This window comes from Chanos chanos, chromosome 2, assembly GCF_902362185.1.
Source record: "Chanos chanos chromosome 2, fChaCha1.1, whole genome shotgun sequence".
Taxonomy (NCBI): domain Eukaryota; kingdom Metazoa; phylum Chordata; class Actinopteri; order Gonorynchiformes; family Chanidae; genus Chanos; species Chanos chanos.
This window is the reverse complement of record NC_044496.1, coordinates 37,701,370-37,714,760: the sequence shown is the minus strand read 5'-3', so window position 1 is coordinate 37,714,760 and position 13,391 is coordinate 37,701,370. Positions and strand designations below refer to the sequence as shown.

Below are 13,391 nucleotides of genomic sequence, written 5' to 3'. Positions count from 1 at the left end.
GGATGTGGAGACAGAATTTTATTTGAGATTGAAAGCCATAAAGCATCCTTTCTACAGTGCAGGCGGCTGCAAACCTAATGCTGATTAAAAATTGATCACCCTGAAGAATAGGCGGATAACCTTTCAACTCTTTCTCTTTCTCTGCTTAAATTCTGTTCCTGTCCTGATTTACAGCACACTGACACTATGCTGAGTCTCTTAAGATAGAGGAGATAACAGAGCTAAGCTAAGAGGCCCATTAGTGGAGACCCAGTTCGTTCAGTTCAGCCTGGACAATGTGGGAGAAACCTGGATGTCTCCACAATTCATCTGTATGATGGGGTGAGTCTAAGGCTACGCAGTAAATTATTAGGGAGAGAAAAAGGAATACAGAGAGGAGGAATGAGGGATTAAACATCTTTCTCTCTCTTTCACTCTCCTTCACTTAGTCTCTTCCTTCTCTCTCTCTCTCTCGCTCTCTCCCAAACACTCACACCCAGCTGCAGTGAACAGATATAATACCCTCCTTGCTGGTTCAAAGCAATCCAACAGAACCTGCTTACAGAGCGGGAGCCAGATCTCTCCTCTACTCTGTCCTCGTCTCCTCTGCGTGCCTCTGGAGCTCCTTATCGCAGCACAGCAGGAGGAGGAGGTGGCACGAGAGGCAGGCAGAACGGGAGGCAGTAAACAACTCTGATAATACAGGTGCTAATGAAGCTGTTTGTGAGCAGTGAAATGTGAAACTCCAATCTCCCGTGTGTCCTCTGTCTCTTCACTCCAAGCAGAGGCCACATCATGACAAATGCATCATGCAGGTCTGGTGTCTAACAACTAAATGCCAAACGGTACTGGGTAAATACATTTTGCTGGTAACATTTTCATGATCAAATCTGCCTTGTCTGTAGCAGGATAAAACAGGTGATTTAACCTACCGTAAACTCTTTACAGTGGTTCTTGAGTTAGTTTTAGAGTTTCAAGAAGTTTACAATTCCTCACAAAGCAGGTGTTTTGAATTCAAATTACCCCAGTGCTCATATCAGTATTCTGCAAGATTAATTCTGAGGACTATTTCATGAACATTTTCAGTTGGATGAGAGAAAAGAGGTGCTGCTAATGCAAGGTCATGATTGGCAAGAAGTGCCAATCAACAGTCCGGGAACCTTGGCTCCTGAAAACATTTGCTGTTGTGTTTTATTTGTCAAATAGAAAAGGCCTTGACTGTCTAAAAGAAGCTTTTCAACAGCCAGCTTTCCTATAGCGTTCATGGCAGAGATGGCCTTGCTTCTTACCTCCAGCATCCTCCCACACACACACATGCACACATAGACACACACACACACCCACACACACACACACACACACACGCATGCATGCACGTACACACACACACACACACACACACACACACACACACACACATGCAAACACTCAGACGCCTCCTACCTGATCCTCATTCTGCCAGCCTATCTCTGGCTTTGTCTCTCAAGGCCAGCGGTGGGCTGGCTCTATCTACACTGTAAACTCACAGACTTTATTGTGTTGGACTGCTCAGGCAGGCTCTGATACCTATGGGCAATATGTATTACACCACACTGTGAACCTGCAGGAAGACAGAGGCTTTTTTACTGACAGGAGGTGGAGAATATCTGGTAGTAATGAGTCAAATCTCAGCAGGCAAACAGAGAGAGAGAGACACAGAGAGCGAGAGAGAGAGAGAGAGAGAGAGAGAGAGTGAGAGAGAGAGAGACAGAGAGAGAGAGAAGATGAAGTGATGGACTGTGTGAACCCCAAAGAACAGAGATTCCAACCAGTGAGAAAAACAATAAAAACACTAACACAGAGCAAATCTGTCTGTTATGGTGATGAAAACCACTTTTACAATGGTGGGAGAAAAAAATCAGGTCATATTTAAAAAAAAAAAAAAAAAAAAAAAAAAAAAAAAAAAAAAAAAAAAAAAAAATTCAAATCATACAAAGATCCTCAGCACTAACTATTTATCATTACACCATCCATCCACTAGATGTCACTGTGGGACCACTGCGGCCTGAGTCTGTAACATGACTGACTCCTCACCCTGGGTAGTAGGGCAGGTCTCTGAGGACACACACACTGTCTAATGGAGACACTCACACTGCTGTACTGTCTGCGCTCTGCTGCTCCTATAGAAGGCATGTATATGTCTATTACTATTCAATGTTTGTCTCTGCCTCCCCCCTCAATCTCTCTCATTTTCTCTGTCTTTCCAATACTCTCAAAGCACAGCAGTGCCCGGCGGCAGGCGGAGGGAATGCAGAAATTACAGTAAATTCCTGTGCTGCTAGAGCCAGACCGCATGTATTATTCTCCAACTGAACCCTGGGCCCCTCCTAGAGGGATTTCCACCAGCCTGCCAATAAAAAATACATGAAGGATTTATCACAAAGAAAAAGGCCAAATCTGTGCCCGACACGCTTATTAGCAACACCAGGGCTAATGTTTTACAGATATGAAGTAAACGAAGTGAAACGAAAACATCACATGGGTAATGTGGTGCGTGTTTTTTTTCTGTAGCATGTTCAGACTTGAATGCTTTTAATCTCTTTAAAATGTTTTTCTGCTGGAGAAGGTCATTGTTATTTGTGCGTGAGTAATCTGGTTTGGATGCTGATAGCACTAAAAGGCACAAAGGGAAAGAGTGAACACTTCATATGATCAACAGCAGGACAGGAAGAAGGTTTCTCTCTGTCTGTCTTCCTGTCTTCCTGTCTGTCTGTCTGCCTGTCTGTCTGTCTCTTAATTCTGCCTCCGTTGCTGCTTCTCTCCCCTCTCCCGCTTACTTTTGTTCTCCTCCACATTTCTGAATGCAACACCAAACTCACAGTTTCCCTGCTCTCTCTCCTCTGGACTATACTTTCGTCTGACTGCTGAAAAAGGGTAATCAGATTCTTTTCTACGTGTCCAATCCCAAAAAAATCAATACCATATAAGAAGACCTGATGAATGAGAAATTTGTACTTGCTGTGAACATTGATCGGTTTCAGTCTGAAGGCTTCTGACAGCCAGTGTGTGTATACAATCAATGGAGAGCTAATATCTAAAATTGAATGATCAAATAAGTATTGTAGGAATGTCAAGCTAAAGAAATGGAGACATGTATGTGATATTGATAACCTGAATAGAATAATGATTAATGTTATGAGTAATGTTTGAGAGTTGTGTTGCCTCCTACAAAAATTAAAACCAGTGACATTATTACAAATAACATGCATCTGTTGTTGTCCTTTAAAAGTAGTTTTGTGACTAGATATGTGGATACATACATATTTCCCCCGCCAGTTCTATTGTTGCATACCAGTTAAAGTTTTAAAAGACTGAATAGTTTGATTTTGCCCCAGTTTTAATTGTCTTTCAGATGATTTCAGTCATATGTTACAGAATTTGTGTTACAGAACCTCATAGAGCTCATTTGTATTTGTATTTGCTTAGCTCTTTTTGCATCGTTCGAGGACATGTATGTGGACTACAAGTCATAGTCCAGGCTGCAGCGGTGACTCACATTCAGCTGTTGTGGGATGTGGAGGTCTGACAGGAGCAGGCTGCTGGGAGCTGGGAAAACTGTCTGCTCCATGTCTGTCTCAGGATATGGAGAAAGCTCCTGCGTGAGGAGGGAGTCTTGCTCCTCCTCCTGGAGGTCAGTATCCAAACAGGGCAACAGGGTGATGTCCAGCTGGGAGAGGATGGTGTCTGGTCTCTAGGACCACATAACACACACACACACACACACACACACACACACACACCAAGAGGCATGCACAGAATCATATCCACAATAATCATAATCATCCACCTATACAGTTGAATCAAGTGGTTACAAAAGAAACACAACTCGGCGTAATTGTAATCAGAGACAGTAAAGGCTTTACAGTCCTGACAGATAAAGACAGGGAGGAAATAAGGAGCACTCAGAGAAAATGCACCCTCAATAACCTTGATCTAAAAGCCTTTCAGAGGCAGGGGTCTGGCTGCTTTAATTGACACGCTGGAGAGATGGAAGAGTTACTGCCCGTGAGCAGAGTGGAGTTTAGCCCGTGTGGAGGCCAGACTACAACAGCTCCACGGCCAGTTCTTCTCCCTTCCTCTAAACATGATAGGTGTACTGGAAATGATTTTTCAGACCCTGCACTAATGTCATTACCAGCGGATACACATCACTGAAACTAATCCAGCTGTTCACCACAATTACATTTGAGCCTCTTACACACATCTGACACAGGTCCGTCTGGGCAGCCTTACTGGAATCATGAATGCAGGAATTAGATTCTGAGAGGCTGTTTCTACCTCTGCCTACCACACAGGACTTATGGAATTGTATTCAAGAAAAATCATGACTGTTGCATGCACATGTTATTTATTTGGCCCATTTCATTTGGAAATCATACCTGAAAATATTCATAAATGGCTCTTTAAAAGTTGAAGAACATAACTGACAAAAGATTGAACATTGCAGAATGTCAATCTCTAAAATAATGAAATATTCTCTGCAGTTTGTTTCTTGGCAAGCTTAACTGGTTAATTAATGAGGCATGAGGATTTTTTTCCACAGTAAATCAAACACCACTCACTCAAATAGAAAATTAATTTGTCTTAACAATGAGATTCCAGCGTTATTCATCTTTATTTATTTATTTTTCAAACATATTTGTTTGCTGGTGTGTATAAATTTAGACATTTCCCTAAATGTAGTGAGAAAACCTTCAATGTAGTTTAAAAATTGGAAATTCATCACATTTCCATGCGTCCTTTAAACTCTTATTTCTTAAAACTTTTCATTTCTTTAAATAAAACAACGAAATTGGGATTTGCATTTTATTTTGCTAAAAAAATTGGTTTTTAATTGTCCTTAAGTGTATGTAATTTATCAGATCATTGCTTCATTTTATGTAACAATTAGAACATTAAATGACATTAAATATCGGGATAAAAAAATGAGGCATGTTATAGGAATGACCTTTGAGAAAGGTGAGTCCAGACAAAGAGAAAGGTAAAATATGTGAGGTAAAAAGGCAAGAGGGAGGCAATACCACTGTCTATTAGAGTAATTTTGGCCCCTGATTTCCCTCTCATTACCCTCATATCTGCAGGTAAATTTAATTATAACTATTCTGTATGGAAGGAGGCTTGTCCACCCTCTCTTTCTTTCTCCCTCTCCGTCTTTCTCTCTCTCTCTCTCTCTCTCTCTCTCTCTTTGTCCCTCTCTCTCTCTCCTTTGTGAGTTAGGGATGATCCATGCTGGGAAGGGGGAGGAAAGCAAAACAGCCCCCACACCAGTAAAGTGCATGCCTGCAGACACAGAGTACCACAGAGCACTGGTCACTGGGGTAATGAGGCAGGAGAGACAAGGCCCACTCTGCTATGCACACACAAACACACACACACACACACACACACACACACACACACACACAGCTCCCATTCTGATTAACATTCAGTCATTGCTAAAGCGGCCATTATTCACCATGTTGAGGGCTGATCCCTGAGCACCAGTGTCTGACCTAAACACTCTGCACTGTGAGACAGAAGTGACCACTGTTCCAGATGATTCTTCACTGCCGTGTTTAGTTGTCATTTATCTTTAGACAAAGTACATCCTTCACAAGAGAGATCTGAGGAAATACTCACACATGTGAACATTAACGCTGTATTTAGACTAAATCTATACTCTGTATCTGTTCACCCACACAAGACACACACCCACACCCACTCATCCATCCATACACACACACACACACACACACAGCAAAAAAGAACACACCACAAACCAGGATGCTTCACCACTCCAGTAACAGACAACCAGTTGCAGCAGCGGGCCCTGAGGCGCTGTCCGTGGTGCTGAGGAGAACAAAAGCATCAAAGCCTACTTTTGGCTCTATCTCTGCCCCTCTTCCCGCACACAGAGGGTGAAAACTGTGGAGGTACCATGTGCACTTGATTCAATTAGCACATTTCTAAGGTCTCCCCCGGGAGACGGTAGCACAGGGAGGGGGCAGCAGAACCTCCCACCTAACAAAGACATGCAGCCACCCCCCCCCCTCCCTTTCCCCCCTCAACTTCTCACGTTCAGGCTGAATCCAGCTCATTAGTCAAGCAAGCGTGTATTAAATACGCAGAGCCACACATCTACACATGAGCAAACAGACATACAGTCACGCACACACAGAAAGACAAACATACATATATATATGTATATATACACACACGGACAGGGAGAGAGAGAGAGAGAGAGTGACAGAGTGAGAGAGAGAAAAAGAGAGAGAGAGCGAGAGAGAGAAAAAACAGACAGACATACAGAGACAGAGATGTAGAGCACACAGCTGAAAACATCAGATGGACGGGCAATTCTACTGACTCTCAGAGGAGGCACAGACCACTACAACAGCCAATTATCATTCTGTTCTTCTTTTTTTTTTTTCAAATAATATTCTGTAACGATTTCCAGCTCATGCGCAGCCTATTAAATAGCATTCTGTAAACTTTGAGTGACATTTAAAAGTAGAGAGCAAAGTATCAAAAGCACAAAAGAAAGTCAACCAATCAGTGTCCTACTATACACATGACTTGGTTAGGCTGGGCTGCATGGAATGAAAGTGTCCTATCTTCCCTTTGTCTCTCCAGCCCAAAATGCTTTCGGCTCTGTCTAACAGATAAGACCCACCTCAGAGCGCTCCCACATCTCCGTTTCATACAGAGGAATCCAGGCGTTCATTTATTTATTTAATTTTTGGGGTGAAATTCTGTGTGTGTTGTATCAGAGAGGCTGAAGCTTGTGGGTTGGGTAGCCACAGCCCTGCGGCATTTGTATTCAAAGCTCGCTGTGCCAGCCTTTTCAGACACGGCAGATGTCTGTGTTTCTGCATTTGTGAGTTGTCTGAATCACTTTGGAAAGGACAGAGGAATTTGATGGTGTAGAGAATAGGAACACCTGTTTGGCTGGCACTCAGGTGCACTTGTCACTCCCTGTTTGTTCTCTGTCATTTTAATAACAATGTAAAAGACTATATGTGTAGATATGATATAGAAGTAACCTAATGAAAGGAAACAAATGTGTCAGTTATAAATATGATTGTAAGTCAGAATAATTTATTGGTGTAGAAACCCTGATGAGAAAGAAAGGGTGTTTTTTATGTAGGACCGATGAGCAGGTTTAACCAGTTTGGTGGTAACATGATGTATGATATATAGATGTCATAACTAAATTAGACACCCAGACATATATTATCGAGTCAGTTACAATTAAACTGCAAACCCACTGATAAGTGGGTTTTCTCAGCTTGCATATATCTGTATGTTTTACACACACGCTTTTGCACACAGTGCATACACACACACACACACACACACACACACACACACACACACACACACATGCACACACCCACCCACACACACACCTGCCCTACCCTATTCTCTCAGCCCTCTGTCGCAATCATAGCCATCAGAAACAGCCGTGGAGATAATTACACAGAGAGTGAGCGCCAGCCGTGAAAAAAACAAAACAAAACAAAAAAATCACAGGGAAAAAAAAAAACATTACTGCTCCAGTGTAGCAATAACACTCAAGCCAATGAATTCCCCCGCACTTTACAGCACGACTGGGAGCACTCACTCATTTCATCGTCTGGAAAACTGGAAAGAAAAGAAGGGGGGATAAAAAAAACAAATTAATTTTGCACTTAAACTCCCCCGCTTTTGAATAATGTATCTCCTTTCCTCTTTGAGCCTCATATTTGACTGTACGTCGCCAGCACATTGTTTGACCTCTCCAACCCCCTCCATTACACATACGTTACTAAGGCTTCCAGCAAAAGCTTTTACATAAACATCAGGGGAGGGAAATCACAGGTGCGGCCTTTTCAGAGGAGAAAACTGAACGCTGCTTTGGTGCAATTTCTGATAAAAGATGAAAATTCCTTTTCAAAGTATACATTCTGCATCTGACTGTATAAATATTCACAACTGAAGTTCAAAATAAAGAAAATTTTAATCATTGAGGGCAAAACTCCGGCGCCAATTATGCAGACAGGACATTTATTTTCTTCGTGTCTTTTTATGTTTGTTTATGTTATTTATATTCTGGATTCCGAAAAACCCCAGCATTAAAAAAAAACCATCCAAAAAAGTCCAAGTCTGAAAAATGATCATCTTTAATCCCAAGTCATCCTCTAAGACCACTCCCTCAACATACACCCTTTACCCTCTTCCCAATTCAGACAGTCCCTTGAGTCCCTCCCTTTTATCCCCCTGCCTGGGCCCCTCCTCCACTGACGCCGGAGCTCAAAGCCTTCAGTGCTGTGTTGTCTTTGCTCCTCATTCCTGTAGGACTTTGGTTCCAGAATGCAGAGCTGCTGTGGGAGCCAGGAGCAGGCCTCTGGCACTGGGCTCATCTGCTCCGCTTCACTCCCTTTGTTTCCCTCACACCACCACCATTCTGCTCTTTCAACTGGCACTCGCACGCAATTAACACCAGCGCGCCCAAACCCGCGGCGTCGGCCCAGCCCCTTCCCCACACCCCTCCGGAGCGCCCAAACTCACAGCCGCCCCCCGTGGGGCCAAGAAACGAAAGCATTTACATGCCATATGCATGTGTACCTATTATTATTGTACAAATGATAAACACAAAAAACAAAAAAATGAAAGGGGTTCCTTAACATTATCATTAATTAACATAGTGGAAGTAGTGGTTAAAGGAGAAAAGAAATATATGAATGACCCAAAAGAAAAGCATAAATCCCACACTAATACTTCCTTAACAATCAAAAGCACAAAGACAGGAGAAACAAATGATCTTGGTGTATGATCTATTCCTCTGTTAGAGTCGTGCTTGTGTCCAAAAAATCACTTTGAAAGAGCCTTTAAAACAGGCATGCGTGTTAGAATCACAGAATCCCTGCAGTACGGGAAAGCGCAACCCACACACGGTCAGCCTCTCTCATAGATCACTGTGTAACAATCAATGTCTGAGCCACTGTTAGAGAAGGAAAATGAATCAGCCGTCGCACAGAGAACGAGGGAGTGACACAGGGAGGGAAGGGAAGGAAAAGAGGAGGGAGAGACAGATGGAGATGGAGAGAGCTCCAGAGGGCTGGTAAACCGCTTCCCGTCCCTGTGTGCCCATAAACTGGCTGCATTAAGATAATAACACTGTATAGTAATTATTAAAGAGCAATAAAATAGCTTTAGTGCCCTCTCCAGACTATGAACCGTGTGTGTGTGTGTGTGTGTGTGTGTGTATAGGGGTGTGTGTGTATCTGTAGGTAGGTGTGTGTGTGTTTGTGTGTGTATGTGTGGCCAGTTCCACAGCTCAGGGCAGGGTGGATTGAGATGGATTTGTCCACACAGTGGGCGATTCTGTAATCATATACAGAGCCTCAGATCCTGTTATAAAACACAGCTAATGCTTTTATAAAGCAACTAATCAGTTAACTCTCATTTTTCCATTCATTCTGATTTTTTTTTTCACTTAGCCTGTTCTCCGTCTGTACTGTCTGTGCTTTGTGGTGTGTTATGACAATAACAACATTAGTCTGAATCAAACAGAGGTCATCAGAGTAGAGACACAGTGAAGGAAGTAACTTTTTTTCTTTTCATAGCAAAAGAACACATGGAGAGGACTCACGTGTGGCAGTGAAAATGAGAAAAGAACAAGTGAAAATAGGTTTGTTTTCATTGGCTGAAACTTGTCGTGGTCGCTCACCTCCGAGCCAATGAGACGAAGGAGGATGCTGACGGACGGGGCTGTGTCTGAGCTGGTCTGGAGACTGCTGCCCTGAGCAAAACACGATATTACCATAACATCATCAGTGGCAATCTGAATTTTACTGGCCTGATGTACTGCTCATACACAGAGCAGATGGCAACAGTTCCTCCAATTTCCTGTCAAATGCCCTTTTTCCATTACTGTCAGAAAATGGTTGCACTTTTTTCCCAACCCAGAGATCTATCAGATATCATTTACGGAGATGAACTACCATGCTTTGTCCTCCACACTTGTCCTGTCTTACCTGAAGAGACAGAAGCATGTAAACTCATCAATACAGAACGGAATGGACAAGCAAGCGACTGAACTAACGCAAGAGCAAAGAAACCAACATACAATGCAATCTGAATGCACAGAGAGACGGTTCATTCTCTACCCATCTCCTGTCTGACCTGCAGTGGCAGTCTGTCCACCCTCAGGCCTTCCTCTGATAACAGCTTCCTGTAGAGCAGCTGATCCAGACACAGCCCTGAGAACGCCACGGGGCTCCGCAGGTACCAGGCAAACGAGCTCACAGCTAGAGACAGAGAGAGAGAGAGAGACAGAGAGGGGAAACATAGGGGAGAGAGAGGGAGAGATGTAAGTCAGTCTATTTCATTCCATTTTTATCTAAAATGTGTAACATGTCCCTTCAAATTCATATTTGCATTATTTTGACATGAATGTCAAATGAAGGTCAAAATTTGGCACTTCGGTTTTTCATTAAACTCTTATTAAACTCTCAGTTTCATAATATGTACTCATGCTGTATACGATACTATAATAGCTATACTAAATGCCAGTCAGCCACAGAGATAGGGATCATCAGACGTCTCATCACCGGTGCCGATGGGGTAGTACTCCAGCACCAGAGCAGCTCTTCCTGTGAAAATGGTGGCACAGTCTCGACCCAGGAAGAGGAAACAGTGATTCCACACGGGCTGCTCCGGGGGCAACCCCACCCTAGAGACCTGCACAACACACAGAGGGGGAGAGGTGTGCTGTGAGACAGACAGCACATCAGCATGAAATATTAAACTCTCTCTCTCTCTCACAAACACATACACACACACACACACACACACGCGCATACGCACATATATACACACACCCCTTCATCTCTTATGCATACACTCCCTCTCTCTCTCTCGCTCTCTTTCTCTCAGTCTCTCTCATGTACACACATGCACACATACACTCACACACCCTTTCCCTCTCTCTCTCACACACACACAGCCACACTCTCTCTCGGCGGTCTTTTAGGATTCAGCTCAATAAATTTGTACATGTTATGTTTGCGTTACGACTGCACATTACCATCCCCACTGAATACTCTGTATATTTGTATTATGCAAAAAACATAAACAGTGCAATAAACCGTTCATTATTCCAGCTAATTAAATTGCATACGCGGCACATCTTCGGTGAACGGGATCGCAGTCATCGAGCCGAGTATCGGCGGGCATCTGCGCTTGTCTCTTTTTCATGTCTAAATTAAAGAAAGTCATCCCTTGCTCCACTGGTGCTCTGTAGATTTGTGGATCAACAGTTGGCCCAGAATGCGTTGCCCCCCGGGGGACAGACTGAGGTGTGAGCATGCCCAGCACCTGGCTGGATCTCTGGGGCAGCGGGCAGAGCTGGCAGATGGCAGTCACCCTCGGAGGAACCAGGCCCAGCTCTGCTCCTTGGCACTGCGCCCTGAGGCAGGGCGAGTACGATCAGGAGTGTGAGAGACTGAACTCAGGGACCGAGCTGCAGGCGGAGGACAGTGCGGTTTAAAATGTCAAAGAGGAGAGTCTAGACAAACTGAGGTTGAACAGATGTTAGTGGTGCAAGTGAGAGTCTGTTTTGAATTTGTTTTGGGTGTTCTCAGACGATTTTTCCAAAAGCCGGAATAGAACACAGAAATAGTAATGCTATCAGCTTTGTGAAAATTCACTGATAGTAATGATACTTAGATTTGTTACTATCATTAGACAAACACAATTCATCTCTATGGAAGAGGCAGTATCATCTCAGGGCACAACCCTTTTTCAACAGAACCACTCAACATTGGACTCAAGACTCTTAAAGTAACTTCCTACAGTACAGACGGGGACAGAAGTTGGCTGCTGGTTTATAGTGTGTGTTTTTGTTCAGGAAGAAGCCGAAGTGTCCTGGCAAACACATGGGGTGTAATTTGGGCTGTCACTAGACAAGCGTTTCTCCCTGGAGGTCCATGTTCCAGAAATGTCATTGGCACGGCGTCCCTAAGCACATACAAAGGTCAATAGTGACAGCAACTCCTTGGCTCCTTATCGATTGCCTCTCCGCTGTCATTACTCAAGGCAATTACACCACAAACTGACATTCTAATCATGGAAATTAATGCCGAATTTAAAGATTTTGTCCCGCCCGCCTCTGCCAGCAACAATGAGCATACTTTGATGAAAGGTCAGTGATTTTGCTAATCTTTTAACAGCCTTTCTAGCTGCTAAGATGTTGAAATTTGCATGAAAATTGTGCAAAATTATGTTCAATTATTTTTCAAAATGCAAATCTGATGAATGTTATTGCAGATTGATGAGAATACAGATGATATTTGGAGGACCTAGATGGCAGAGGCGTTTCATCAGAGAAAGTCATGATCCCTTCCCATGGTACAGAAAATGAGTGAACGGGTGTTAAATTTGAGTGTGCACTATAGGAGTGGCTATAGAAAGAGAGGGACACATGGAGATGCCACAGCACTGACTGGGCACAGATGGCACAGGAGCAGCTTGGCAAATCTACCCTCACATGTCTCTCATGTTTTTATATACCTACACACACACACACACATAGGTGCATGCACACACAAACACACTCATGAAAACACACACACACACACGTATGAACTCGCACACACCCAACACACAGACATACAAACAAACACATGCATGCATGCATGCACACACACACACACACCACACAGACATACAAAAAAACATATGGGTGTACACACACATGCACATGCAGACATACAAAAACACACATGCACATAAATGCACACACACATACACGCGCACACACAAACACACACACACGCAAGCACATACACGCAAACACATGCACACACAAGCACACACTCACACACACTCCTATGCCAAGATACACATTCCGTGACAGGTGGTGAAGCAGTAGCACTCGGGCAGAAAATGTAAATGTGGATTCAACCCTACACATCACACCTCACTCCTCATCCCCTGTGTCATTACACCAGTCACAGTATAAACACCATTATCACACTAAAATACTTATGCTTTCATTTGAGCTAATCAGCACTGTACATATACCTCTATCCATGTAATTAAAGGCAAGGCATTTCCTTAATGAAGATGAACTCTGTATGAAGACAAGCTCTTTTACTGTGAAGTAAAGTATGTAAGGCAGGTGAAAGCAAATGATGTTTAACTAATGAAAGGATGGTGACACAGGGGTGAATAGATGTGTAGAGAGGCAGGGAGGAAGATGGATGGACGGATAGATAAATGCAGGCCAGCAGTTCTGTAGGAAGATCAATATGGTCAAAGCAAGGCTGAGGTCTCAGTAGAATACACATTAACCATGAGTGAGAGAAGAGATGACACGCTCTCCTACAACCGTGCTCTTTGTGTGAGTG

The 13,391-nt window shown here is 43.4% G+C and overlaps 1 protein-coding gene across 1 annotated transcript in view; it reads right to left on the bottom strand.

The window, feature by feature from the left end:
• ccdc33 (coiled-coil domain containing 33) overlaps nucleotides 1–13,391 on the bottom strand; it is a 64,275-nt gene that overhangs the window by 16,324 nt on the left and 34,560 nt on the right. The window contains exons 8-12 of the mRNA XM_030765312.1: nucleotides 11,182–11,449; nucleotides 10,593–10,722; nucleotides 10,165–10,289; nucleotides 9,710–9,781; nucleotides 3,515–3,685 (exon numbers count right to left, since the gene is read on the bottom strand). Coding sequence (XP_030621172.1) covers nucleotides 3,515–3,685; nucleotides 9,710–9,781; nucleotides 10,165–10,289; nucleotides 10,593–10,722; nucleotides 11,182–11,449 — 766 coding nt within the window. The remainder of the gene's footprint in view (nucleotides 1–3,514; nucleotides 3,686–9,709; nucleotides 9,782–10,164; nucleotides 10,290–10,592; nucleotides 10,723–11,181; nucleotides 11,450–13,391) is intronic.